This window comes from Coffea arabica, chromosome 4e, assembly GCF_036785885.1.
Source record: "Coffea arabica cultivar ET-39 chromosome 4e, Coffea Arabica ET-39 HiFi, whole genome shotgun sequence".
NCBI classification, from domain to species: Eukaryota; Viridiplantae; Streptophyta; class Magnoliopsida; order Gentianales; family Rubiaceae; genus Coffea; species Coffea arabica.
In genome coordinates, this window is record NC_092317.1 from 1,267,363 (window position 1) to 1,294,827 (window position 27,465).

The following is a 27,465-nucleotide window of genomic DNA, read 5'->3' on the forward strand; positions in this document are numbered from 1 at the left end:
TTGTGAAATTAACTTCAACCTGGATTAATTCAGAAGAAGCAGCAGGACAAAAACACTAATGTTCACTATAACTGGATAAAATCCATGCTACTACTTGGTCCAAAACACTACCAAAGAGTATGCTTGCACAAGGGAATGTCGTTGATCCAAAGATGACTACAGTATGATATTAGGCCTCATTCTGTTTCAATTACCCTTGAAACAGACGTGTTTTCCCTCTCAATCATGGACTAATATCATGGTACTCATCTTGACTTCAGCTGACTGTACTGATCAAAGTTTTTAAAAAAAATGCAATTTCTCTCTCCTAAATAATAATCTCATATGGTTAGTGGCTTAAAAGAATCCTTAGTGGCCTAAAGGATCTATATACTACAGGTCCCAGTGCTTTATCAATGTTTAAGTTGTACTCCTTGAACTTCACTTCTGTTTCATCAAATTGTAGAACCAAACAAACTACTCATAGATTATAAGGAGATATCAAATATCCATTCATTGAGTTATACCTGCTCCAGAGTAAAATCTTTATGGAAATTCAGGCAAATTTGCTCCACAACATGCATTGATGCAAGGCCACTGAAGTAGAATTTGTTAGCTGTTTTCCATTCGCTCTCTAAACTTCCAGAAGACAAACTCTTAAGGTTGCTTGAAGCTGCAATGTTGACATCCCCATAAGAGGCACCGCCTTGCATTAGTAGATGCTGCACATCATAGGATGGCTGAAGCAGCCAATATCTGAATTTTTTGTCATTGAACTGATCCTATATTTTCCAGTAGAAAAGCAGAAAATAAATAACCAATATTATTATTTAGAGTAGCACACTAAAAATCAACCCCTAAGGGCTATAATTAGGATTTGCATGCTCTTTACCTCCATGAAAGTTGACCTATGCTTTGACAATCCACAACTTTCTAAGAGCTTTAGAAGATCAGAAAAAGCTCTCCTCTTCCCGAAATGTTTGTTCTCATCCTTCCAAAGATCACCGCAGTGAATAACTGAGCTGCAAACTGTCCAGATTGTATCCAGGATTTGGTTTCCCTTTTCCAGCAGGAGCTGGGAAGGCAAAATATTTTTGATGAGGCTTGTTACCTCTGCATAATATTGAAGGTCATAATGAGGAACAAATCAACATGCCTATATGTTAGTTGAGACGCCAAAAAAGAAGAGACAATCAACCTCTGATATCCTCCAGCGAAACATTTGAGATATCAACCTCAACCTTCCTCACAAGATGTGAAGCTTGTAAAAGCAGCTTAGCTTTCTTTTGGCTATTAAGAAACAAAGACAACGTTCAAAGAGGAGCAGATTATCAGAAACAATTATCTTATTGTACTACAAGACATCAAGTACATATGAGGATAAGAAAATAATAAACCTGTCCTCATCTCTAAACTTGGTCTGATTGCAGATAACATCGAGAAGCTTTCTGTTACTGTCGTAAGAGTAGACTGGGCTGAGCTGTGGGCCTTGCATTGGTTGGCTCACACCATTTCTTGCAACTTCTTGGATGAGGAAAAGTGCAACAGGTTGATTTAATAGGTCCTGCACAAAGAACATAAAACACCATTATTGCCCACACAAGTGACAAGCTGGAAACAGGCAACAGACAAGTGAACTCCTGGTTTAGTACCAAAATTTGACAATAAGGAAATAACAAAATGGTTTACAATCTCATAATTTGTTTAAGGTAAGCAACGGGAGAAATAACTCACAGTGTACTTGTCTACTATCTTCCTCAACTTTTGGCGGGCTCTTCTTGAGTTTTCTATGCTAAGATAGTCCTCAGTGTGCTCCCACCGACACAATTTCTGGTGATCTTTCAACTCCGTCTCAATAGTTCTTCTGTTAGCTCCAATATGTTCCAAAATCCTTAGCCAAAAAGGGGGGGGGGGAATGAAAAGAAGAAAAACCTCAGCTTAACTGATCAATTTGGAAAGCCCCTGAAACATTCAAATAAGTCAAATACAGATTATAAAGAACTTACTTTGGCAAGAATTGCACATAAAATCCAAATGTATTGTACAAAATCTTCACAAGTTTCACTTGGAAAAGACTTGAATACGATCCCTGACATTGACCATTATGGAGTTGGCCATGAAAGGCAAGCAATAGTTGGAGACGTCTTTTAAATTCACCAATGCTAGACATGTGTATAAAATCGTCCAAACTCTGTATGGTTTTTCCATCATAATCATTATCTACAGCTGAATAATGACGCTGAAGAACAGAATATAATGGAAACCACAACCTCCCAGCATTAACTTCAAACTGTACATGAACGTCATCAAGCAAGGCAGGCCAAGATTCAAATTCCAACTTCTGCAATGAAGAGACCATAGCAAATATTGGTTTCAGATAATCTGAAAGAGGAATTTTTGCGACAGTAGCCTGCAATGTCCACACCTTGTTCAGCAAAAATTGCAAGCCTGAAAGAACTTTGGCAACAGGAGTACTTAGAGGAATAGACAAAACCATATCAATAGCATCCACAATCTTCTGAAAAGCAGGATGGCCATCCCACTCGTGTAAAAGCACAAGTATGCGCTGCTTAAGCTGTGCAAGTGGCTCCACCATTTTAGCCATCATAGAGGGATTTGGATCCTTGTAAAAATTGTATGAATGACCAGGTTTATGGGGAGTGATAAACAGGTTTTCTTTCTCCAAGCAGATGCGAAGTATGTGTTCTGGTATAAGCTTAGAATCAAAATTAGAAGAAATTATACCCTCTAAACCTTTGATCATTCTTAATCCCAGTGAGTAAGAGTCAATGAAGGCAGATAATTTTTGCTCATCAGCTACCTTAACAATTCCAGGATTTCTACAAAGATCCACAGAGCCAAATAGTTGATTATGGATATCAACTATGTCATTTAAAACCGATTCCTCTAAGATGTTCCACTCTTCCTCCAAACTCTCGTGAACCTCATCAAGTCTGTTCTTTTCTGTTGATTCTTCTCCAGCAAACAATTCCTGCCACTCTGTGAAACTGTCACTTGCAACAGAACTTTGTAGAGTCGATAAATCAATCTCAATTATGTTCTCCACCTTAATTGCACGGGGTCTGAACTTGAATTGTTGAGCTTCATCATGTTCCTTTTCCTTCAGTTGAAGTTTCATATCCATCCAACAGCTTGCAATCTCACCAAATATTTTATCCAATAGTCTAAAGGATGCATTATCCAAAAGATGGACCTCAGAAATGAATTGTGTAATCCGAACAAGAACATTCTTATAGATGGCAATTCTGAAATATATGACAGAGATCACTCTCTCTGAATTGAAATCCCTACTGCTAGTAATTAGATTTTCAAGAAGCTTCAAATCCAATGCCCCAATGTTAGAAGGTAATTCAATTTTACAGGAAGTAAGCTTCTTTTGCCAGTTCTGAATCTTAACAGCTTTTGAAGAAAACGTTCTTGGGAATCTCATAAAAGAATAAACTGTAGACAAAACGAATTCCATATCTTGCTGCCCTATCCTCTCTAGAATCTTTTTAGCCAAGGCAGTTGAAAGAACAAGTGATAAGCCTAACTTCATTTCATATATTGCAACCTGAACAGGTTCAATAACATCACCATATGCAGAGTACTCCTCTGACAATCGCTCAATAAAACTTGAAGCCTTTTCCTGCCAATTCTGAATTTGGTCAATTATTTGTTCAACATGCATGCTCAAGATATTGTTTATCCAACTAACAGAAGCTGTATCATTACGAAACTCATCAAGCTCATGTTTCAACTTCTTATACTTTCCAGGATCAGAGCGGAATATCATCCGTCTTTGCATCGATTTCTGATCAGCACGAAGATTTTCCAACAACTGTTCTCTATAATCATCACATTTTCTCAACTGGAAGGATCCTGCCAAAAGGACACACTCCCTCCTTACCTCAATTTCAAGCTCAAGTGAATCAATTTTTTCCATCAATTGTGAGTACTTTATTGAATATTTAACAGCAGGATCAGGATCATTACAAAGAGTTAACAGATGATACCTTAAACCCCCAATCCTTAACCATGCACATCCAAGAACATAATCTGAGTTATGGGCACAGGGAGTATAAAGTACACTGAGAACTGGCTGGATCAAAGCGCCAAGCAAGGATGTGAATATGCTGTGATTTGAAGAAGCAAGGAGAGAAACCACATTATCTATATCATCTAGGGTAATGGTCTTTGCCAGAGCCAAACTGAAGAAGTACTTAATTTTGGTAAAATTATCTGTTGAGAATGACTTTCTATGAGAATATATAATCTGCTCAAAGAGAGACTGGGCATTAGATAGAAGCAGATCTTTTATGTCAACTGCACTGGGACCACCTTGCCATAGATCACGTGAGGCAACTCTAAGTTTCAAGCAGTGCAAAGGATAATCTCCAACAGAAAATACATTCCGCAGAATCCGCTCTACAGTTTCACTTTTCAGAGTCCGGGAAAGCCTACTAGGTAGTAAAATACCATTAGCATAATGTCTAGCAGAATCATCAGCCAGAGCAGGATAGTGCATCCACAAAAATCTGTGCCACCTGAACCACATCTCAAGTACAAAACTAGCAAGTTTAGCATTTACAGCTGGGACAGAGAACCATGCATCCACAGTCCATAAAATCTTCTGGTGTGGTATGAGGTCCATCGGAGACCGTGATGAGAAGTTCAATGAAAAATTTAAAGCACGTTCCATATGGCCAGTCAAGTTGGATAAAGCCTGATGCTGTTCCTTGACATCAAGTACGACAATCCTTGCTAGCTCACTAAGTAGCACCATATCGTGGTAAAAACTTGTGTCATCGCGTATAGGCAGCTCATCCAACCAACTATCAAGACCTGACCTCCTTCTGCATAACAAATTAGGAGGGAAACTACAACAGATGGACAAATTTTCCTGCCACGATGCGTCCTCAGAAGTCTTTACATTCGCGTTCAACTTGCATTTCTCAAATTCTAATCTTCGCAAAAGCAACTGATATGTTTCCTCCAAATGCTGAACAATATGGAAGTGTTCTTCAGCATTGCCAATAATATATGCTGACATGGAAACACCTTGCATAGCAAGGAAGCGAAGTTCTGAGTTGAAATATAAAACAGCTTCAGCAGGTATATCACTTCCAGTTTGCTCCCAAAATTGTCTCTTTCTTGGCCATACCATTTCACAGAGGCTTATAAGTTGACACTGCTTCTGATATACATCTTCAGAAGGGGCCATATAGGGATGACCACCATGCACCCAGAGTAATGACTTTTGCGATCTCAAAGAATCAGAGAACGCAGGATCCACATTTCTTATTTCCTTCTGTAGGATGAAATGAAAGACATTCATGTTAAGATATGCTACCAACAATTTACAGAAACTTTAAAAGAGGAAAGAGGAGAGCTGATTCAGATAAACTCACCAGAAAATTATCCACTTCTTTTGGGAAAAATTCGTGCATTCTTGAAATACTCTTCAACAAAGATCGCCAAGAAATTAAAATGGACTCAAAATGAGAAGATATGATGCCATTCCAGAACAGCATGTGATTTTCAAGGAGGCCATTGTATAATTGGAAAAGCACATCAAAAGACTGTGAGACAACAAGTAAATTAAGGACTTGCTTTTCCACTACTTGCAAAGCAAGCAACAGAGGCTCAAAATACTTCGTTCTCTGACTGTGGACATGCTGTCTCTCCAGTCTCCACTGCTCATAGGTAAGTCTGACTAAGCCCACACACTTAATGGAATTCATCAGAAATCCAGCATAAGATTTTACCTCGTCATTAGAAGCTGACAAACCAACCAAATCCACTGAAAGAATTGGGATAGGGAACGCTTCCAAATTGACTGAGTTACGAGACAAGAGCTCCCGACGGCAATGGAATATCCGGTCCCAAACAGGGTGCTTTAGCTCCTCTTTTAGGGTATCAACAAAAGAACTAAAAAATGTACAAAATGGTTCTACATGAGAACCAAACCAACTGAACCAGCAAAGGTATAGCTCAATATCACTTTCCACGGCCTGCTCTATTGTCCAATTAGCTGCAAAGAATAGCATTTTCCTGGCTAAGTCCAAGTTGAATTGTTTCTGCACCACCTGATTTAAAACCATATCCATTGAGGCATTGGGAAACATCATATAATACAATCTTCTCACATCCATCAAGTAAATTCTCTCTGAGCCACTAGCAATTACAGCTTGTTCTTCTGAACATGTACTAAAACAAAAGGAATATGATGCCTGAACCCCCAGGAACTCCAAATACATGCAATTTCGTCTCACACAAGTCTCCTTGGAATAAAGTACGAAATCCCTCGTATTCATGGGTGATGGCCATCCACCAGGCAGACAGATTAATGAATCTTGAAATTTATCAATCCTAGACAAATTCGTCTCTGACAAATAAGAGCTGATTGCATGAGTAACAACATCTTTCCCTTCAACCTCACCCAAAGAAGAAAGATATGTATGCTCCCAACTAACTTGGAGACTCCAAATAGGTTGATTGCCACTTGTAATAAGCCGCTTGAATAACTGCACCCAGCGCGCAAGTTCCAGGTATGTAATGTGGACATCAAACCTTGCACCTTCATTCTTAGCATAACTGTGTGCTTTAGCCATCATGTCTACTAGCTTACTAAATGTAATGCCAGAGAAGATAATAAACCTTTTCGCATCTCTAAGCTCAGCCTCATCAATATAGCTGTTGCATTTCCCTTCATGCAACCAAAAGGGCTTCATTAGATAAATTTCAACCCCTCGATTTCGCATTGCTCGGGAAACCTCACCAAAGCTGGGATTGACGGTCAGGAACATTCGAAATTGAGGATGAGGATGGAGAACCACTGGATTCCCATCCACAGTTCCACACTCGTTCACAGTGATAGATCCTGACTGCTCAACCAAGGAGTTAATTCTGTCAAGAACCTGTAGGCAAGCAAGAGATAGATAATGTTACACTCAGCGCTTCAGAAATCATACAATCACAAAAAAGAGAGAGAACCAATCAAAGTAACAATTAATAGAATTACCAACCGTTGGGTTGCAAAGATTTGCATTCTCCAGAACTATCCATTCTCCATTTTCTATAGCCTTAATAAGTACTCCAGTTACCCACTCAAACTTTGCAGAGTACTGCCTTCTCAAAGAACTTTCTTGCAATTTTTTGATTGCCATAAGAGTTCTATCAAGATCCCTACATGACCAAGATAATTGTAATTTTTTTTTCTCAACTTCAAACTTAAGATTCTCTATAATCTCAATGAGCAAAGGAACAGAATCAAAGCATTTAGTTCTCCAAGCTTCAATATTTGCAGATGCAGAACTTCTTGTAGGATCATAATCAATGCTTGATAAGAAGGCAAGCCATTCACTATAGAGGTCTTTTTGTCTGATAAATTCCCCGGTGGAAGATTCTAACTGCAGGCTGGAATACTCGCTCATGTATCGTTCAACCACAGCAATAATTGTACGATAATTGCGTAAGGCATTATGTTGCTCAAAGCATCCCAGTAGTTCAGATGTATCAGTTGCAGACGAAAGATTTAACTCGTTAAGCACATGGCCCGTGAGCTCAGCAAGTAATCTTATCAAAGAAGTCTTGCCAGACGAAGGTGGACCAACTAATATGCACAACCACTGATGCCCTATGCAATGAGTGATAGCCTCCAAACTACTAAGAAACCCAGGCAAAATTTTGAGTTCACCATTAAAAAATCCACAAGCATGATAAGGATTCCTTTGGATAGAGATGTTTCCAATGACTAAATACTGAGGATTGATTTGCACTCGTGGAAATGGATTTATGCAAGGTTTAAGCCCAAAAACCTGTTCATACAACTTTATGACTTCTAATCTATCAGTTGGAGTGCGCATTCTTTGCACATAAATTGTATTCAAGAAGCAATCAGATTGGAAATTCTCGTGTGCACCTGAAAAGTTTGGCAGCTTTTAGAATGTAACCATCAACTTTAATGACATAAGTTAACATCATAGAATGGAAAAAATGGGTACCTTGTATCAACTCGCATGAACGAATAACATCTCTGAGATTAAACTCCCACGGAGAACCATCTTGAGCAAATTTGTGATACAACATTGTATTTTCATAAAGTTGTTTATTAAACAAAACCAGCTTCCAAAGAATAGATCGAGGGATTGATGGGTACAGTGAGGTACATATGGATATGTAGTCATCCTCAATGAGCTCATCAATGTAAACCTAGCCAATTAGTGAAGGTTACAAATCGAAACTAATAAGCCTGACTCAGGAATAGAAAGATAGCCCAGTATGAAAAACATATCCTTTACTAATTAAGCAAAAGTGACATGATACAAAAGTTAACAATTCAATGCCGCCATACCTTGGTAAATCGGTTCAGGAATGACTTTGGTAGACCTTTCCTCCCTCCACCCTGATAAGAAGGATTCTGACAAGCAAAAACTCTAAAAGATGCAGGGCATTTGAAAGTCACACCTAACTCAGGGATGAAGACCTCAGCCCGATGGTCCAGAATAGCATTCAAACCCTAATTATTACAAATTATTTTACGAGTCAAATGGTCACTCCACGTTAAGGATCAGTATAAGAAAGAACAGTCACTCATGAAAGGAAAGGTTACAACTAATTAAAGAAACAAAAGAGAAGAGATGCGAGTCAATGCCTCCAAAACAGATTGCGGTGCAAGGTTTAGCTCATCCAGCAGGACCCACGATCCCTCTTTCAAAGCCTACAACAAAGCAACATCAATAGTTGACATTTTATAGAAAGAAATAATAGCCTAAACCAGCAACAAGGATGAAAGTCCACCTGTAGTAAGATTCCATCAGACCATGCAAATTGCATTCCTTCTTCACTTTCAACTGGCAAATCTGACCCCAGTAGATCCATAATGTCAGTCTGCATATTACAAAGTTAGACAATTCAACTCAGATCACTGTTCGAGGAAAAGAATACTCCAGATACATTTGCAGCCAAAACTGAGAATGTAAAGAACGAAAGGACTGTATACTACACCTGTTCAGACAAATTTATTCGTACGACCTTGTGCCCAGAGAACTTCCCTATGGCAACAACTAAACTGGTCTTACCAACACCCGGACTGCCTTCTAACAGAACTAGAAAAGCACACATAAAATGATACACAATCAAATTCTGATAATACTTTATTCTTCAAAATACCAGGTCTGGTGTAAATATATGGATGCAAAAGATTACGCAAATACATTAAAAGAAAATACATGATTTTTGTCACTAGAGGGAATAAAAAGTACCTGGCTTAGCAAGCTGCAAAGCACGGAGCACGCGCAGTGCATTTCTTCGAGTAGTTGGTGCAAGAAACTCAAATCCCCTTACTTGACAATTATTGTTACCTGAATATAATAATATATTACATTCTTGCAGAGCAACATGTATCCTGAATCAATAGGCTAAAACTCAATCTAATTTCCCCTCTAGCTTAGACCAACCCATCATGTCTATACAATTTTAACAATTTTACTATACTCTTGTATGCCAACTCAACACAATTGTACAGCTTAGAACAATAAGAGAAAATTTTAATATTCTTGAAGAAGACAAAGCAAACAACAGAAACGACCGAGGATTAAGATTTAGACCAATATTAAAGTCACAGACTAGGAATATCAGAACATTAACAGCATATGGCATGCAACTCGGAACCTTAAATAGTGAATAGATTGCATATCCCTATCTTCTTTACCCTTCAGCACTTCACCACGAAGATTTTATGTTTGTGACTTTGGAACGTAAAAGGAAAACACCATTACCTATTCCAATGTAGAACGGGTAGATGCCGAAACGATTGTCGCATTGCATGCTATCATTTTCTGGGACTGGTGTATCAGCAGAATTACCAGGATCAGCCCACCCATAATACTCCAGAGAGGAGAGATTAGGGTGGTTCAAGCTGCAGTTGAATTCCTGTAGTAATTAACCAGCAACTTGAGTCATGGATTTTTTGAAAAAAGGATTCCAAGTATGCATAAGCTCTTCCCATGAAGAAACATCTAGATATTCAGGAAATATTCAAATTTGCAAATTTATAAACAGCTTATCCCAAATGGGAAACGGTGACTTGAATACTTAGAAGCCACGTACTACTGAAGTAAATGAACAAATGAACTCTTGCCTCTTTTGAAGGGCAAGACGAGAGCAATAGCTTCAAGCCCACTACAAAGAGTAGCATCCAATAGAATTGGTAATTCCTCAAAAAAACCACTATTAGCAATAATGATAGGTCAGCCTATTAGGAGACAGTGCACGTTTGGCAAATGCAAACAACCGCTTCCATGCAGAAGTAAAGCGTGCATGTCCAATTCTTCACAAAACTGTGAAGCAGCAGCTGTGCTATCCTCTCCTCAGAAGCATACTAAAATATAAGAAAACCTCTATACAATTCTTCCAAACATATCAAATGATGTGATTGCATTTTGCACAACTCTTGACTTATTAAATTTACAGAGAAAAATTGGTCCACAATACAGTTCAACAGTCACCAGAATTAATTAAAGCAACAGTTTACAAAACAATAAATGTCAAAACAATATAAAGCAGATAAATTTTCCTTTCCTATATCTTGGTGGAGAAGGGAAATTATGGCACGAATCACACCACCCTTTGGTAGTTTTTTTCTGTATATACGTACAAAGGTTAATTTTTGATAGCCAGAGACACAAGATTCATACGTGACAACATAAGTAAAAGACTTCCGGTTATTACCCTTTTATGATTCACAAGTATAGATCATATGAGTCAAATATCAGAAAGAACTTCACAGTCCATTAAGATAGAGAACCACCTCTAGTTGTTTCAGAAGAAAAGAAAGGCATTTCTTCCTCAAGTCCACAGCCTCAAGTTTTGATAAATTTGTACCTGAAAGGAAACAAGAGATAAAGCATATGGTGGGATGTTAATAAATCCAAAAAAACACCAAAAAAAAAGAGTGCATAAGAAACAAAATAAAAATCAGTTTCGTCCATCCAAAAAGCATTAAAGAACTAGGTCTTAAGTTTAGTTTAGTTGTTCAAACCAAAAAATTAGGATATCACATGAAAACCAAGATTGAAACAAATACCTAAACTTATTCCATCAATCAAAACAAGGAATACCCCATGTAACAATGCATCCGCATGTGGTAAAGATTCCTCTCTCATGTTGACAAAAGCTACCCAGGATAAAAAATCTCTGACTGTAAGCATTCTCCCAGTTTCAAGATGATTAAACCACTGCAAGGCACGAGAAAGAATAATGTATTCAAAAACTAATTTCAAGAAGATATTATGTAATGAGAAAGTAATCTAAACTGCAATCACAGGCCAAATATCAACTTATTTGTGCAATACTGTGTAGAACACACAAATATGCATGTGAACATTGACTGAACATACTTCCCAAAAATTAAGCATGACATCCACGATCCAAGTTAGTTGTGGATTTGAAATTCTGCAAAATCAAAACAAAGGAAGTAGGAAAATTACAAGAAGCGCTGTATTATGGAAAATTAATTTGTGAATGAAAAGTAGTGGTCATTTACCTCTCAAGACCGATGGATCTAAGCTCATTTAACTCACTGACAGAAGGAACCCATATTTCAGTAAATCGGTTGCGAAGGGCAGGTGATAATTCCTTCTTACCATAGTCACCGCCAGGATTCATTGTTGCAAGCACAAAGAAGTTTGGATCAGCAGTGATTGTTTCCAAATTACAGCCTCCTTTCTCGGCCAATGACTGGAGAAGTCAAAGGAAAGAGCCAATACATTATATATCCGAAATGAAAGTTAAGAATACTGAACCTAAAACTCCCACCAAAACTTTTGCCTAACTACAAAGGCAATTATGTCAGTAAACAAGTACAAAGATATCCTTTCTAATTCAAATATATGCTTATATCAGAAAATATCATAGAATTGGATAAAAAGGAGAACGGAGAGCAAAAGATCAAAATAAACAGGGCGTTGGAAAGACCATCACAATACCGTTGACAATTATTCTATACAGACAAGTGGAGCTGAAAAAATGATCAAAAAGTTCAGCTAAAGGCCAGTATATATGGAAGGAATACTCTTTGATTATCTAGGAGTATCCTACTCCAGTAATGAAGTAAACCTATTCTGTCAACTGACTCAATGATCTTGTCTCGGAAGCCAAACTTCATATGCAAGAGCTTACAATTGATACAAGGTTCTGTTAGGTGCACAAACAGAATGCATAATTGGCTGACATGGTACAACAACATTAAGGTCCAACTAAAGCGAACTGAAATTAGTATAAAACAAAGCTTCCGCCTATGGTCTCAAATTCTGTAAAACCCCACCAATGGACATGCAAGAAATGAGATGTCAACATAATTTGTTGGGCCTACTACATCTTCAGCTTTCGTAAAGACTTGGCACTTGGTCCTCACAGAGTAAGCACAATTATGGAACTTTTAGACTTAATTACTAACAGCCTACATACCAAATCAACTTAAAATCTATTGAAAAAACTGCAAGATGAGCAAGATTCACAATGATAGTGAAATCTACATGATCTCAACTGATTCCCATAGTGAACAATTTAGAAAAAACTGTGACCATAAGATCATTTAACAACCGACTCAAGAAAAACAAAGCCATCGCACGAACAAGTAGGAAGCCATATAGTAAATCAAGTGCATTATCTGGAAGAATTATTCATTGAAGCAAACCACCCACCAGCTTCCTTTCTGGTTCTAAAACACTGTTCAATCTCTCAAGCACACTATCATCAGCCAAAGAAATTTCATCCACAAGAAACAAATCGCCATTCTTCATTGCTTCTACTAGAGGTCCATCTTGCCATATAAAGATGGTCTGCCACTTATTATGCAGCTCAGCTAAGCCTGCATTAATCTTCACTATGTACTCAAGTTCATCTAGGGTGACATGAGGATGGGAAAATCGACCTTCTCTGTAACCATTGATAATCAGAGAGATTTTATCCAGAGTCAGAGAAGCTTGATTAATATCGGAAGAAATCTCCTGCACGCCAAGACAAATAAAGAATTCTATTATCATACTCTCAGAAAAGAGAAAACCAATACATCAGTTAAAGAACCGAAAAGAACATACAACTTCACCAGAACAACTGATAAAAGCCTTGGAACAGATTAACTCATGGCATAGAGCTTTGAACTCTGTCGCAATTCTTGACCTCTCACGTACAGGATAGAAGCCCTGCTCAATTAGAGGATCAAGAACTAAGCAATCAAACAACAGCACAAGCAAAACCAAAAAGCAAACAACAAAATTAACTACGCTCAATCTGTGCCGAAGCATCTAATACTTTTTGGTTACCTCCATATACACACCCTCAAGTACCAAGATATAAATTAACAAAAATAAGAAAAAGAAAAAGAAGACAGACCCCAAGAAAATCAGACGTCTCTGTATATTGATGGCAATTCAAAATGTGTAACTTGGACTGCAATAGAACGCTAAGCAATTGACAAACAGTTGTTTTCCCACCACCAGTTTCACCGACAAGGAGAACAGGTTCACGCAATTTGTAGCAACGCTCAACCAGAAAATATAATCTGCACATGCTACGAGTCCAGACAATCTTCTCTCCATCTAGTGCATCCTGAATTATTATGGCCAATAATGTGAACAACAGTAGTGAATGATTAACGAAGTTGTGTATAGGCATAAGGAATGTACAGAAAAACCACTTAAGGAATGCATAAAGTTCATTTCTATGTGAATGATCAACAAAATAACAAAGCACTAATCAGAAAGCAGAAGAATTAGAAGTGAAACAGGTACAAATAGTTAGAGATTACAGATTGTAGAACTTTGAACAACACTTTGAGCAACAATTTACTGAGCAACACTTAAAAATCAGAATAAAAAATGATGCAACGATCTGTACATGAGTGATTGAGTTCAACCAACATAAGGAAAGGGAAAAAAAATAATTCACCACACGTCAATCAATGCCTCATCCAAGCATTTTCATAACCTGATGTGTCACACCGACCAATCACATCAATCTACAAAGGCATACATCGGTGTTTTGCTAAGGAAACGAGCATATATGACAGGCCATTGTAACTTCAAGCCCTTTCAACACTGCAATATCAACAAAACCCCAAAAAACCGTGGCCAAGGCTCTGACAATGAATGGATAGTTATAGTAGATGACTAAAAGATTTATACAACCTACCTCATGCTAAACACCATGATTAACATTCTTTATCAAACAATATGCCAGACTCAGAAATACCTAAAAGACTTTTACTTTTCATCCATAACAGTAAGTATTAACAAAGCTAGTACATCATCTGTACACATCATATAACTAGACAATAGCCAAACAACCAAATATAGCAGATTCATAAGGTCCAGGGATAGAGGAAGGAAAAAATAGCATGAAAAGACCTTGTATTTCTATTGTTAAACTCATGCATCAAGTGTGAAAGGATTAAAGAGCATATACAAACTTAAAAGAAGACATGTTAATGCCCATTGCACTTCATGCATCACAAATGGACTGCATAGAGAGCATATTAACACTTTAAAAGGAGTCTTTCACAAACAGGTTGTATAATCAATTTACACTTAACAAAGCAACTAAATGTAATCATTTAAAAATCCCAAAGACAACTTATTTGAACATGCATACTCAAGAATCCGTCAAGAAAACAACCCACCATTTCATTATAAATTTAGCAGACACGCTAATCATCTTAACCTAGTAAAGGGGCTTGGAGATAGAGAGTTTTCTGAAAGTGTCCACATTGGATTATTCTAGATCAAATGGGACTAGTTCACTAGATAGAGGCCATTAAAAAAAATTTTGCCAGATAATTTTAGGGGTTAGATCCAAGAAAATCCAGTTAGCAAACAGAAGTTCTCAGAAAGGCCTCATATTCAGGTCCAGAAGGAAAATATACCAGATTGTACATCTCATTCTCAGCAAGGTTAAAAGGTAGGTGTCTTTCCAAAACTTCTTGAACAACTCTCCTCTCCTTCTCATCGCGTAGCCTTTCAGCCAGTAGATAATAACCATCACGGGCTAGATCTTCATAACTGCTTCCAAATACTCTGAAACGATTTGCCCACCTAAACAAGTCACGTGGAGTGATATATCCTTGTTTGCCAGCAAAAACCTTACTACTTTGCCTGTACAATTGCAACTCCTTCATGACGTCAACCATTTTCTTAGCATAGCTTGCAGGAATTTTGCACCTCTTTTCCAGTATTGTGCTCAACTCATCCTCTGGAATTTCATCAACATGGATCTCCACAAAACGGTTGCGAAATGCACGAGAAAGCATTTTACGCCCACCATAGATATTAGGTGGATTTTGAGTAGCAAAAAGCATAAAACCTGGATGTGCACGGACAACTTCACGTAGCTCAGGTATATAAAGTTCCCTGTTGTCATCAAGCAATCGGTTCAGTGCTTCCAATACATCAGAGGGAGCCAGGTTAAGCTCATCCAGAACTATCCATTGACCATTTCGAATAGCCTTAACAAGTGCACCCTCATGAAAAACAAGCCTTCCATTAGAATCAGTGATATAAGATCCTAGGTACTCCTGAAGATCAGTATGCTCGTGATTGTTGATCCTTACAAATTCATGTCCAGTTATTGCAGCTAGATACTGAACTAGGCTGGTCTTCCCACTAGATGTTGGTCCTTGCAACAAGACAGGATATTTTCCAACAAATATGGCACGGGCAAGGTTACTAAGATGCTCTTTGACACTCTTCGTCAGAACATAGCTCTCCAACAAAGGATCTGAGCATGAATTTCCACTAACCATCAAGTAAGCATCAAAAGGAACATGTTGAGGTACTTTTCCTCCTAATAGGCATGACAATATCAATTGGTTCATCAACTTGGCACTAGGTTCATCCAGCAGAGACAGGAAAAACATACAAAACCCATCATATAAAGCTTTTTGAAATCCAAATTTCCTTCTTGCCTTCCTGGTGTATTCTAAAGCACGGTAAAGAGACCTCAAACTGTACTGTGGCTTCTGGTTGGCACCATCCTGCAGCCTTTCATCAGATTCCTTCCTTGCTGCTTTGTAAAACTGCACTATCTTACTTACCAAAGCACTATTTGAATGAACATCATCCATATACTGACTTATAAACAAGACTAGATCATCATCATCCAACACATCATCAACGAAATATTCTGTAAATCTGCCCCTCAATGAGAATGGTAAATCCCTCTTACCTGCATCAGTTGCAGGATTCATGCAGGCAAATATCCGGAAGTTGGGATGCCTAGGTATATAGTCGATGTCACCTCTTTCAGCCAAACACAATGACCCTTTCTCTTCTTCAAGAACACCAATAATTCGCTGCAAAGTTTCTGGAGGAGCTAAATTTACCTCATCCAGCAGTATCCACTCCCCATTTTTAAGTGCAGTCACAAAAGCTCCTTCTACAAATGAAAATATCATTCCACCTGAACCACTAATTTGTGCATAAGCTCTCTCGAGTTTCAAAGAAAAGTTTTCCCAACCTCTCAACACTTCCTCCCCTAAAGGCCTCTTGCGTTTGTTACCCGACCCACATCTTCCTATTTCAACAATTTTTCTAACCCCTTTCTGGAAACCATTTACTAACATCTTCCAGTTCTTGTCAACTATAAATTTCCTTAAGCGCGCCAAAAATTCTCCATTATCCTAAAAATAAAGATTCAAAAGTAAATCTGATTAGCAAACCTAGGAACTTCAAGGAGCAAGGAGAAAAAATATCTTTTTCAACAGTACCTTTGATGGAAATGTACCAACAAAAAGATTCTCGAACTCTTTATATAGAGGAATCAGTACAGACTGAGCATCAATGGGTCTGAAACCCCCTAACAAATCTGCAACGTCACTTTGCTGGCTCAAATTCTGAAATGCAAGGAAAAATAATAATCAATCTATATCTCTTGAAGCATATCTCATCAAAGAGGCCATCAGTGAACTTACCAAAACTGTAAGTTTCTGACCAATTCTCGCAGCCAGATTTTGCACAAGGGTGGTTTTCCCAGCACCAGTTTCACCAACCAAAAGGACAGGCTCATTAAACCTAACAGAGCAAGCTATTCTCTCAAGAACATGAACTGAACTGCGAATCTCAACAAATGGCTTCTTATCATGATCCAACTGCAGATGACGGATTAAAAGATTAGGAAAATTAACAAAAACTTGACAACATAATCATGTCAAAAAAAGTCAAAGAGCCATATCCTTCAACTTACTCCCATTTGCATACGGTTAAGGGTAATACGCCCAATACGTAAATCAATCCGCAGATCCTGCAAACAATTTCAGCTCAGGAAACAAGTGATTCAGATTGAAAACTAAAATGAGCTTACAGTAGGAAAAGAACAGACTTGGATCACGGGTTTATTGACAGGATACAAAGTCTCCACAACGGGAACTGTCCACAATTTTGCAATCTCTTTCATCAAAGCTAACCGGTTTTCAGTGGAAGTTACGAAGGCAGCAAAAATATCTACAGCCTAAAAATATGCAAAATGTCAAGTTACATCCACATCCAGATTATCTAAATTAAGTTACAAAGAGCAACATGTTTAATCATTTTCAACCTCTTTATAGATGCTACTGCAAGCAAAAGATGACAGACCATCTCCAAGAAAGGTTAAACCCAACCCTGCAACTCTCCTGCACCATTTCAGAAGATCTCTGCCATTGCGAATACATGACGTACATTAAGAGGCGATCTTCACATACAAACCACAAAACTTACTGATTTTATTTGTTTTGAAGGTCACAGGCATAAGCAGCTACCTCAACGAAAACCTGCCATGAGAACCAGAAAAGGCAGTAGTCCCAAATTGAAATCCTGCTAGGTGGTTCATCTTTGCAAAGGTTTCTGCAGAAAATCTCACGTCAAGGTAGTGCTTATGCTGCTAGGACAAATCATAATTATAGTACAATATTTGACTGACCTACAAGTTTTCCAGCCAGCGGATCCAATTCAGGATACCATCCACTCACAATATTTAGCAAATCACTTTCTCCTGGGGCTCCAACCATCACTCTATGCCAAAGAGCAGCAACTGCGTTCTTTCCTACCAAGAGAATAGATAAAGGTAGTTTCGTGAAAATAAAGACATCCCAAGAAGAATATACTAAAATGCACATCAAATACCTGAATATTACCCATGCAAATTGCCAGTAAATTATCTATTTAGAGACATCACTTAAAAGCAAAATACCCTGTTAATTTATCATCTCAAAACAAAACTGAGAAATAGGGTTGGACTTGTTGGAAGTCTTAATTAGACAGAATATAACTTTTGAGTTCTACAGATGAAAGCAGAATTCAGTGATTGACTAGCTCTCAAACAAATTGATCAAATAGAATACTTGTTGCATTTAGCATGCTTCGTGCACATGAAAGGCATATGGTGGCATTTAATCAACAATAGCAAAAGCAATGCAAGAAACCTACTATAAGAGGACCAGCATAACATATGAACACATAATTCCATGACAAGGGAAACTGAAAAGTTTCACTTCAGAGAGAAAGAGAGGGAGGGAAGATGAGACAGAGAGACAGAGATCACAAGCAACTTCTTCAAAAATGAAAAAGAGCATAACACATGAGCACATAATTCCATGACAAGGGAAACTGAAAAGTTTCACTTCAGAGAGAAAGAGAGGGAAGGGGGAGAGGGAGAGAGAGAGAGAGAGAGAGAGAGAGAGAGAGATCACAAGCAACTTCTTAAAAATGAAAAGGAGCAGCGTGAACCTTCTGTGATTGATGATATGTCCAACTTTGAGCTAGTCACAGTGGCGAACAGTCGAAAACCCTCATGCACCCTTATTGCCTGCAAACGCCCAAAATTTTTCAATGAAGTTCCTCCAGCAGAGATAAGTTACAAAATTCTTTTAGTTATACAAGGATATGCCAGCATGACAGCATTTAATTAACTCTACCAGCAATAGATGTCCAAGACTCTCCACTTTATCCCTGTTACTAGTAGATCACCAATCGACAAAACCATATGACCAGTAAAATAAAACTAAAAAATACAATCATGTGTTGAAAAATTGCAAAAAATGGTCATCAATGCTAGACAAGCAAACCTAAGCTATGATAGATTGCTATGGAAAAAGTGCTACTGATCCAACATCAAATTTCAAACTGTTCCAAAGAGCAATTTGAATATCAAAAGCAAACTAGAAAAGAAGCATACCTCCCCATGGCCAGTAATAAATGAACTTGCGCCCTCCAATAAAGGCAACAAGATGGATTGAACATCAGGAGGCGCTTTGTCAACATCCTCAACAACAACCCAAAATCCATTGCAAACAGCCTGGAAAACAATTTTATGCAGCTTATAAGAACGTGGAGCTGATCAGTACCTTAAAGCCCACAGAGGAAAACAAACCTGTGTAAGAGAACCTGGCTGCCATCTGAACTCACCAGGTTGCTCTGTACAAACATAACTTCCAAGCAATGTTTTTCCATCCATTTGCTCATCCATGTGAATAGACAATACTGCAATTCCAGGCAAGAAAAATAATGGGCTAATCAGCATAATTGCAAATAAATATATGTATACAGACATTTTTTGCTTTCTGGGTAAACATGAACATGGTAAAACACTGATATCCCTCTGAACAACCCCCCTTTTCCAAAAAATAGAAAAAATAAAAGGAAAAAAGTATGATAATGGGCCTTTAGAACTAGATTTTGGCCCTAAACCACATACGACTGCTAAAAAGTTCTCAAGTCCTCTCTACTAAAAACAATGGAAGTTGCGAATGCTATACTCTGCCTAGCAATGAAATCCTGATATATAAATGCAGACTGAAGGCAACACATGCTTCAAATCATGATGCAACACCATACTCATGAAACCATTCAAATACATCGGGCAAACATGCAGGGCAATGGAGAACCAAGAGAAGAAGATTTGCTCAAACACTAAAGAGAAATAATATGAAAAAAAGGCAAACAGAAACCTTAAACAAAACATCGGCTGACAACATCCAAAAAGCATTTGGAAGTGTATTTCCAACTTCTGGCATCTATTTTGTGCCATCTATCTCCCAAATGCAACAGATAATTTAATGACGTTAAGAGATTAAAAAAATGACTCTATTAAAGCTGGCTACACTCATTTTCCTTTTTTATTTTTTTTTTGCCCCGGGAGGGGGGGTGGAGGGGGCGGGGGAGCAGTACCGACGAGTTCAGAATACAATAAAAAAATTAAACAGACTCCAAAATGTAATGCCAGGCTGGCGTGCTGTCTAAAAGATGTTTGCTTTCAAATTCTGAAAGGTAAAAGCAGGTTTCAGAAGCCCTCAAGGGCTGCTGCTAAGGGATTAACTTTTTCCTCATATAAGCAACCTAGAAACAGGGTCAAAGGCAAATGAAAACACCTCGAAACAGCAAACCAGATTCAGGCCCTACACAAATATTTAAGTAAAAATAAAGAACGAAATGAAAATAAGACCCTATGTCCAAGTTGCCCTATTCAATCAATTTTTTACTTTACTTGTTATGCCAAATGTTTTCAACTCCATTGATATAGGCAGGCCAATCAAGGAAAAAACTTCAACATTTGAATAGGAGGACCATACCTTGGATTCCCTGTTCCTGGGCCAACTTGTTAATAAGTGCAGTTTTTCCAGAACCAGCAGGGCCATATAAAAGAACAGGCCATCTCTGACTCACAGCTAGAGCTACCATCTCAAAACTTTTCTTCAGTGCATCTGTCAAGACGAAAGGCTTTGTATTTCTCCTGCATTCACTTCTAAAGTTCAGAATAGCACAAAATAAGGTTCCGAAAGCTTCAAGTGGGACAAACAAAAGTGGCAGAAGAGACCAGAGCAGATGAGGATGGGAGGGCTAAAACTTATCATCATAGCTATACTTTAAAGTCCTATTCCAAGTTAACAGAGCAAAAATGAGACAGTATGAAAGGCAGTTATAATCTGCGACTGCATTTATTGTTTCTAATATGTGCATATACCTCTAGCTTGCTAAGCATAAAGTGAGAAGTTATCCACAATCACAAGCGTGCAATGATAATAGCCAAGTAAAGTAAGATAAAGTGAACATCTAATGAAACATTTGATATACATGATTTTGCATAGTTTGTCTCCACAAGTTTCATACTATTCCACGACTCTGAAATTGGATGTATGCAATTCTAGCCCGGTCAAGGGTGACATGTATGAAATGCAAAATGTAGCATCATACCTCTGTGCAATGATTAGATCACCAATAACCACAATTGCATCTGCTTAAAGTGCACAAAAGGAAATCCTTCCCTATTTCTTATCAATAACATGCTTTTGCATAGTTTGACTCCACAAGTTTCATGCTACTACACTACTCTGAAATTGGATGTATGCAATTCTAGACCAGTCAAGGGTGCCATGTATGAAATGCAAAATGTAGCATCCTACCTTCGTGCAATGATTAGGTCACAAATAACCACAATTTCATCTGGTAAAAGTGTACAAAAGGAAATCATTCCCTATTTCTTATCAATATCTATTACCATGTCACGTTGCTGATGCTCCAATTTGCTGGTAAAAAGTCATGAAATTCTGAAGCAAATACAGGCAAACTATTGCTGAAATTCTTAAGATCAGGACTAAGGTTATCAGTCATTGCATCCAGTTGTCTTCCAGCAGAAATTCCAAGATACCAGCCCGCTCTCTCCAATGCTATATCTTGACAAAATTCTTGCCAGCTGCCAAACGAAGAAGCAAATAAAGACATTAGGGACATGTTGAAAACCGGATAAACACAAGAAAATAATTTTTACATCACAACTTTAAGTGCACAATCGAAAGAATTTCATGCCCCCTCTAGAAGAACATTCCCCACATTCACTGAATCCAACCAAAAGCAATTAAACTATTCAGACTTTGATGAGCTGAAGATGAAATTTTGATATCATCGCATTGATTTCAAAGCTCAATCTAGCTGAATTTAGTGACATTATTATCAAATATGTCCCGTCTCCAAGCAAATAACCAGAACATGCCTAGCCTAAAGATTCTAGTCAATTAGTTTAGTTTGCTCTGAGCTGGTATAAATATTACTTGGTCACAATAGGAAAAAGCAGCAACTTTTTATAGTCAAACACTTAACAGGTAACAGAACAAACCGCAATAAACACAAAAATGCTTCTCCAGAGCGAAGCCCAAAGTTTGAAGATGCTCTATCCCTTGTCTTTAGAACCATGGATAGTATTTGAACACTGCACCACCTCAGGTCCTGTAGGTTCCTCTTCAACTCCTCATCCTCATGTTCAATATCTGCAAGCAGTTGTACGATGTCCAAGAAAGAGGACCAGTCCCAAAATGTGGTGAAAACTCCTGGTGCTGCTAAAAGGAGACGATATGAAGCTCGTACCACATTCAGCAATTGGCTTCCTCCCTAACAAAAAGCAAGATGGATAGTTGCCAAAATGCAAACAATATCCTCAAACACAAAAACAAGAGGAAAAAACTACACAAGAAGCAAAATGGAGCTGAAATCTTAAATGGAAAATCCCTCCAGTCAAACCATTCTTTATTCTGAAATTCTTATCCAAATAACACTGCTGAATTTTATCCTATTCAAAATAAAGAACCAATACCAAGACATATTATAATGTGGATCAGTGGAAGGAAAGCAAAAGAAAAAAGACTGACAGAAAAGAGACATCAACAGCAAGCCCCAATCTTAAACAGCTATCTACTGAGGGAAAGAAAGGAACAAATAAGTACATTCTTTATACAAAATAGAGTATTCCAGATAAGCAAGTTGTGGAATTTATGCAAAAAAAAGCATACGCAATGACGAAGAGCAGAAGGGTAATGTCAAAAATTTTGCTAACACTGCAAAGGTAGAGAAAATACTCTGAGAGTGATTTGCCAACGTGCATCAAGGTTGTCCTTTACTTGAATGATTTACAGGGTAAATATGCACAAGGTACTTGACACCCGATCAGGTGCATGTTTCGAAATCAATAAGAGGTCCATATGTGTTTCCAATTATTTAATAAGCACAAAACATTTGCCATATACCACAAAATGTAGTATAATGTTAGAATTGTTGATGCACTCAGTAATTGTTGAAAACAAGGTAAACACCATAGATACTCAAAATCCATAGGGTAATGTTGACCACCATCTCAAAGTTCAAAAGATAGCAGAAATTTGACTGACACAAACTTTCGAATATTCTCCAACTGAAGCCATGAGAAAATTACAAGAATGGAAGGAAGTCACAGAAGCTTATGAACAGAAGGGAAGAAAGGGAAAACTAAACAAAGAAAGAACAGAAGACAAAGAAGCAAAGAGAATAAAAATCACTACAAATCCCATGAAAGATTTCAGACAACAACAATATGAATTTACACTGAAACACAAAATCAAAGTAGTTAATGGAATTAGCAAACACTAAGAACATACCATAGCCAGTTCCTTGAAAGAATATTTTGTTAACTTAATCCTTTCAAATGGCGGGGGTGCAAATTGAAAATAATCCAACACAAGCCTGCAGCAAGGAACAAGGCATGTCACATGGCTGCACAAATGCACTAAAAATAAAAAAGGTTGATTTATTAATTCCAGTGTTCCAGCCTACCAAGGATGAAATGGCAAGAAAAGAATAAGCAAAACCACAAAGGATATTGATCAAGCAGCAAACTTGTTAATCTAAAACAATGGGAACAACAGGAACTGGGAAGTAAAACAAAACAGAGACACTTTTCCCGTAATGGAAATTAAACTTGCTCTAGGAATTCTATGTAAACAATGATCTATGAAATGACAGTCAGTTTATGGAACTGCCAAACCTGCATAAGCAAATGACAATATAGCCCAAAAGTTTCCATTTTCACTTTTTACTATTCTAGGAGGGATATTTGTAAGGACACCAAAAATCCACTAAAAGTTGTGAACTGGCTGATAACAACCTTTGCACAGAGTTCACCGAATCTGTTAAACAAACTTCACAAACAAAATCCATATGGATACAGCATCACTTTATTCGTCTTGAAACATGTTTTCAAAATCAATAACAGATTAATTTACTTGTTATTGATTTACTCCAGGTACATAAAATCCTAGACAATGACACTAACATATAACAAAATACGAGAATTAGAAGTTGCTTCAATTTCAGCAGGTTGCAGACTTATATGCTTAGTCACAGACACGCTAAAGGGAGAAAATTTCTGGAACATGTCCAATGCCGGTAGTGATTACTGAATGGATACCCAACAAGTGCTTAAAGTCACTATTAGTCCCCTTTTATTTCTAGTGACAGAAACTGGCATTTCAAAAGGATACCCAGTTTTACTAAAAGGATGCTTCCCAAGGACGCATCCAGATGAAGCTAATATAGTACAGAAGAAAGGGAACTAAAGATAGTAAAACTTTCAAAAAGGAGAGGTGAGGTTGCCAAGGGATAATAATATAATAACCATTTTAGATTAAGGTCATCTTGAAGAGAGTGGTAAGCTGGTACATGGAAAAATTGCAAAAAGCATATTGTCCAGAATGGATCCTAACATATCAGCAAGTGCATTGTGACTTGTCAATGGGACAAATATGACTTCAGGGATCTAGAATTATTTGGACTAACAATAGCAAGTAAAAAACCAGAGCTAATTAGGAACAGTGACAGATTAAGGAATGCTGAATTGATCAAAGCAGAGAGCATCAGCTTTTCAATTGCTAAACAAAGTTATGACAGTGGAATCTGAAAAATGGATGGAAACAATAAGAGTACATCGGAGGATACTCTGTTTGTGGATATCTTTTTTCTCCTCCTTTCCTCCCCACCTTTCTTTTCCTTTTTTTTTTGTTGAAGGGGGGGGGGGGGGGGGGTGGAGACTGTATCAGCTGAAATCTTTATGGGTACTTTCTAGTTACCTATCCTCCCATTTGTATCACTTATATTCAGCGATTAACAGATGAGAACTGGCTAGTCCAGTCGCAACATGAGACTCCTAATTCCAGATCTTTTCATCTCAGACTTGCACTCTGAAGTTTGAAATTCCATAACCTCATAGTAGAAAATATTCAGACCTGTGGCGTAGAGAAGAGTGTTTTGTGCAAAAGATGCAACTGCATTCCTGCTTATCAGAATACCTTTAGGATAAACAAATTTACTTATTTTTTCCCTTTTGGGGAAGAAGGTGGGGAATGATTAATAGCATTGAGTGGATTATCAATGAAGCCATAATTCTTACAAAACTAACCACAATCAAATTTTTCCCATGTCGGGAATTATATAAATAATTATCAGACTGTAGAGAAAAAGAAGTTGAAAATGGAGATCTCTGTTTCTTCTAAGCCAGGGTAAAATATTTCTAAAAATATTCAAAAAAATCCATTAACATAAAACTATAGTACATATCCACGGTGGAAAAGAACTTACCTGGAAAGAAAAAAGGAAAAAAAAAGGTAGAAGAAGAAGAAGAGAGACAGAGAAGAACAGATATGCAAAGAAAATTATCAGCAAAGGCCATAAAGTGCATCCAAATATTCTGATACCAGTCAAACTTTCACAAATCATATGCTTTACTGCAAAAGAGATGAAATTGTCTTCTTAAATATTCTTTTTCTGCCAAAGGATGAACTCTAAACCAAAACTCTATGTATAAGTGAAAATAAGATTTTGTTTAAGTCTTACCAACTGTTTCTTGTCATCGAGAATATGTACGTAAATCACCTATGGATATTTGGACTACAAAATCAGATTCACAGCTGGAGTTTGTAAGTTGGTAACAGTTAAAAAGGGTTTTAGCTTTGCAAATTAAAGCACTAAAATTAGCTTCTAAATGAAGACATACCAGACAGTCATCTGCCCCAAATTTGTCGATGGATGACAAAAAAAAATGAGCTATCAGAAACAAAAGAGTTCAGCTTACCGGAGTAGAAAAGGGACCATATCTAATGCCCGACAAAAAGCTAGACAAGCAAGCTCGTGGAGATTCAAGCCCTTCCCACTTCTTGCATATACATCAACAACATGCATAAACTCAGTATTGTCCAAATCTTCATCTTCTCTAAGGACATTATCCTCGTTAAATTCTACCATGGAATCATCTGAATTTGACCTTAAGTCAGGCACCAAATGAAGCAATGAAACAGTCCTTTCCACGATCTTATGCACTATAGGACGGAAACATCCCACCAACGGGATAGTATAATTTGGGTGCAGGAATATTTCCCCCACTGCCTTCACCACCTCTTCTTCTGTCACCTTGTCTGCCTGCATTCATCCCACTTCAGATCATACAGCAAAAATTCCAATATTACATAGTTCAAAAGAAGCAAGAGCAAATCAGAAAGAACGAAAACAAAACAGCAATACCTTCTTTAATAAGTAGTCAAATTCGGGTATAGAAGCAAGCCTTGGGCATCGAGAAAGAAACCTCTCGAGCTCAAAATGAAGATGAAAGCTCCCGTCAATTGCCATTATTAACAAAATATAGTATCCAAATGAGCTTTCCACGTTCTATGAAGAAAAATCTTTTCTTTTAACAGCTATGACCTTCAAGCTACCTGCTTCCACACAAAATGCAAAGTGGGACCATCAGAATAATACCAAATGATTTCCTAAACATGCAAGTACAAAATCTAATAGTTAAGAATTTTCATGTGTGTTCAGAGTTCTGAGATTATCTGTTGAAAGACAAACAAATAAAAAAAAAAGTTCTTTCTTACTGTTAGTATCATTAAATCCATGGTTCGACACGAAACTAAAAGTGGGTCGATCAAGTTACTAGCAAATCATTTCCAAAATGCAATTTTGCATATACTTGAACGATTATCTTGTGCTTTAACCAACTTTATCGCGTCTTTAACTTTTACTATCAAGCACCAAATTTGAAGCATTAAAATTTTCTTCAGCCCTACTAAAGATCAAGCTCAGCTTTCCAATTTTCTCAGAAAAGTAACTGAGCAGGGCGCCGAGAGATGAAAAACTTCTTATGAATACATATAAAAATACATAAAAATGAATATTACAAGTCAAAAGAACTGACCCAAAATTGTTATACGTCTTGTTTTTAGCTGTGTACCTTTCTGGTTTCTCTGTATTTACTTGTTAAATTGTCGATGACGCGCGCCCCCCAGGGTTTAGGGTTTAGCGTTCGGAACTGCTGTTCTATGACTTATTTGTATGTTTGGCAAAATGGCCAATTTCGTCCCTAAACATTTTTATAGTGTTAATTTGGTCCTTAATTAATTTTTTTGGCTAATTTAATATCTATACTTGTTTAGCGGTTTCAATTGAGAAACACTGTGGCGGCGCCACCATGTAATTTCAATCAACCTTTTAATTGAACAATTAAACAAGGGTATTTCGGGTACTTCACTAATGGGATCGTAAGATAAGAAGTAAACTCGAAACCTCTGTAAAACTTTTTTTCTTTTATGGCAAACTATCATGAAAAAGTATGAGAGAACAATTGCATTTATGTTTACCAAAAATAGAAGTAACAAAGGTA

General features: G+C 37.5%; 1 protein-coding gene across 5 annotated transcripts in view; it reads right to left on the bottom strand.

Annotated features, from left to right (window-relative positions):
• Nucleotides 1–27,138, bottom strand: part of LOC113742624 (midasin-like) — a 34,327-nt gene extending 7,189 nt beyond the window's left edge. Inside the window, exons 1-40 of one of the 5 annotated variants that reach the window (XM_072046951.1) lie at nt 27,037–27,138; nt 26,328–26,518; nt 25,882–26,225; nt 23,414–23,498; nt 22,123–22,394; nt 21,508–21,702; nt 20,582–20,742; nt 19,384–19,493; nt 19,189–19,308; nt 18,741–18,819; nt 17,935–18,057; nt 17,774–17,858; nt 17,572–17,668; nt 17,356–17,484; nt 17,221–17,277; nt 16,949–17,125; nt 16,745–16,870; nt 14,906–16,657; nt 13,378–13,593; nt 13,083–13,187; nt 12,687–12,992; nt 11,528–11,721; nt 11,382–11,436; nt 11,069–11,219; nt 10,793–10,866; nt 9,762–9,915; nt 9,246–9,344; nt 8,989–9,089; nt 8,782–8,871; nt 8,636–8,701; nt 8,336–8,500; nt 7,986–8,193; nt 7,008–7,903; nt 5,391–6,899; nt 1,986–5,290; nt 1,714–1,870; nt 1,377–1,543; nt 1,178–1,269; nt 872–1,092; nt 507–761 (exon numbers count right to left, since the gene is read on the bottom strand). In XM_072046951.1, coding sequence (XP_071903052.1) covers nt 507–761; nt 872–1,092; nt 1,178–1,269; nt 1,377–1,543; nt 1,714–1,870; nt 1,986–5,290; nt 5,391–6,899; nt 7,008–7,903; nt 7,986–8,193; nt 8,336–8,500; nt 8,636–8,701; nt 8,782–8,871; nt 8,989–9,089; nt 9,246–9,344; nt 9,762–9,915; nt 10,793–10,866; nt 11,069–11,219; nt 11,382–11,436; nt 11,528–11,721; nt 12,687–12,992; nt 13,083–13,187; nt 13,378–13,593; nt 14,906–16,657; nt 16,745–16,870; nt 16,949–17,125; nt 17,221–17,277; nt 17,356–17,484; nt 17,572–17,668; nt 17,774–17,858; nt 17,935–18,057; nt 18,741–18,819; nt 19,189–19,308; nt 19,384–19,493; nt 20,582–20,742; nt 21,508–21,702; nt 22,123–22,394; nt 23,414–23,498; nt 25,882–26,225; nt 26,328–26,432 — 12,603 coding nt within the window. In that variant the 5' untranslated portion in view covers nt 26,433–26,518; nt 27,037–27,138. Of the gene's footprint in view, nt 1–506; nt 762–871; nt 1,093–1,177; nt 1,270–1,376; nt 1,544–1,713; nt 1,871–1,985; nt 5,291–5,390; nt 6,900–7,007; nt 7,904–7,985; nt 8,194–8,335; nt 8,501–8,635; nt 8,702–8,781; nt 8,872–8,988; nt 9,090–9,245; nt 9,345–9,761; nt 9,916–10,792; nt 10,867–11,068; nt 11,220–11,381; nt 11,437–11,527; nt 11,722–12,686; nt 12,993–13,082; nt 13,188–13,377; nt 13,594–14,905; nt 16,658–16,744; nt 16,871–16,948; nt 17,126–17,220; nt 17,278–17,355; nt 17,485–17,571; nt 17,669–17,773; nt 17,859–17,934; nt 18,058–18,740; nt 18,820–19,188; nt 19,309–19,383; nt 19,494–20,581; nt 20,743–21,507; nt 21,703–22,122; nt 22,395–23,413; nt 23,499–25,881; nt 26,226–26,327; nt 26,519–26,680; nt 26,700–27,000 lie in introns of those variants that run through there. The other 4 variants (XM_072046953.1, XM_072046950.1, XM_072046952.1 and 1 more) reach the window with 4 other exon arrangements.
• Between the last annotated feature and the right edge of the window lie 327 nt (nt 27,139–27,465).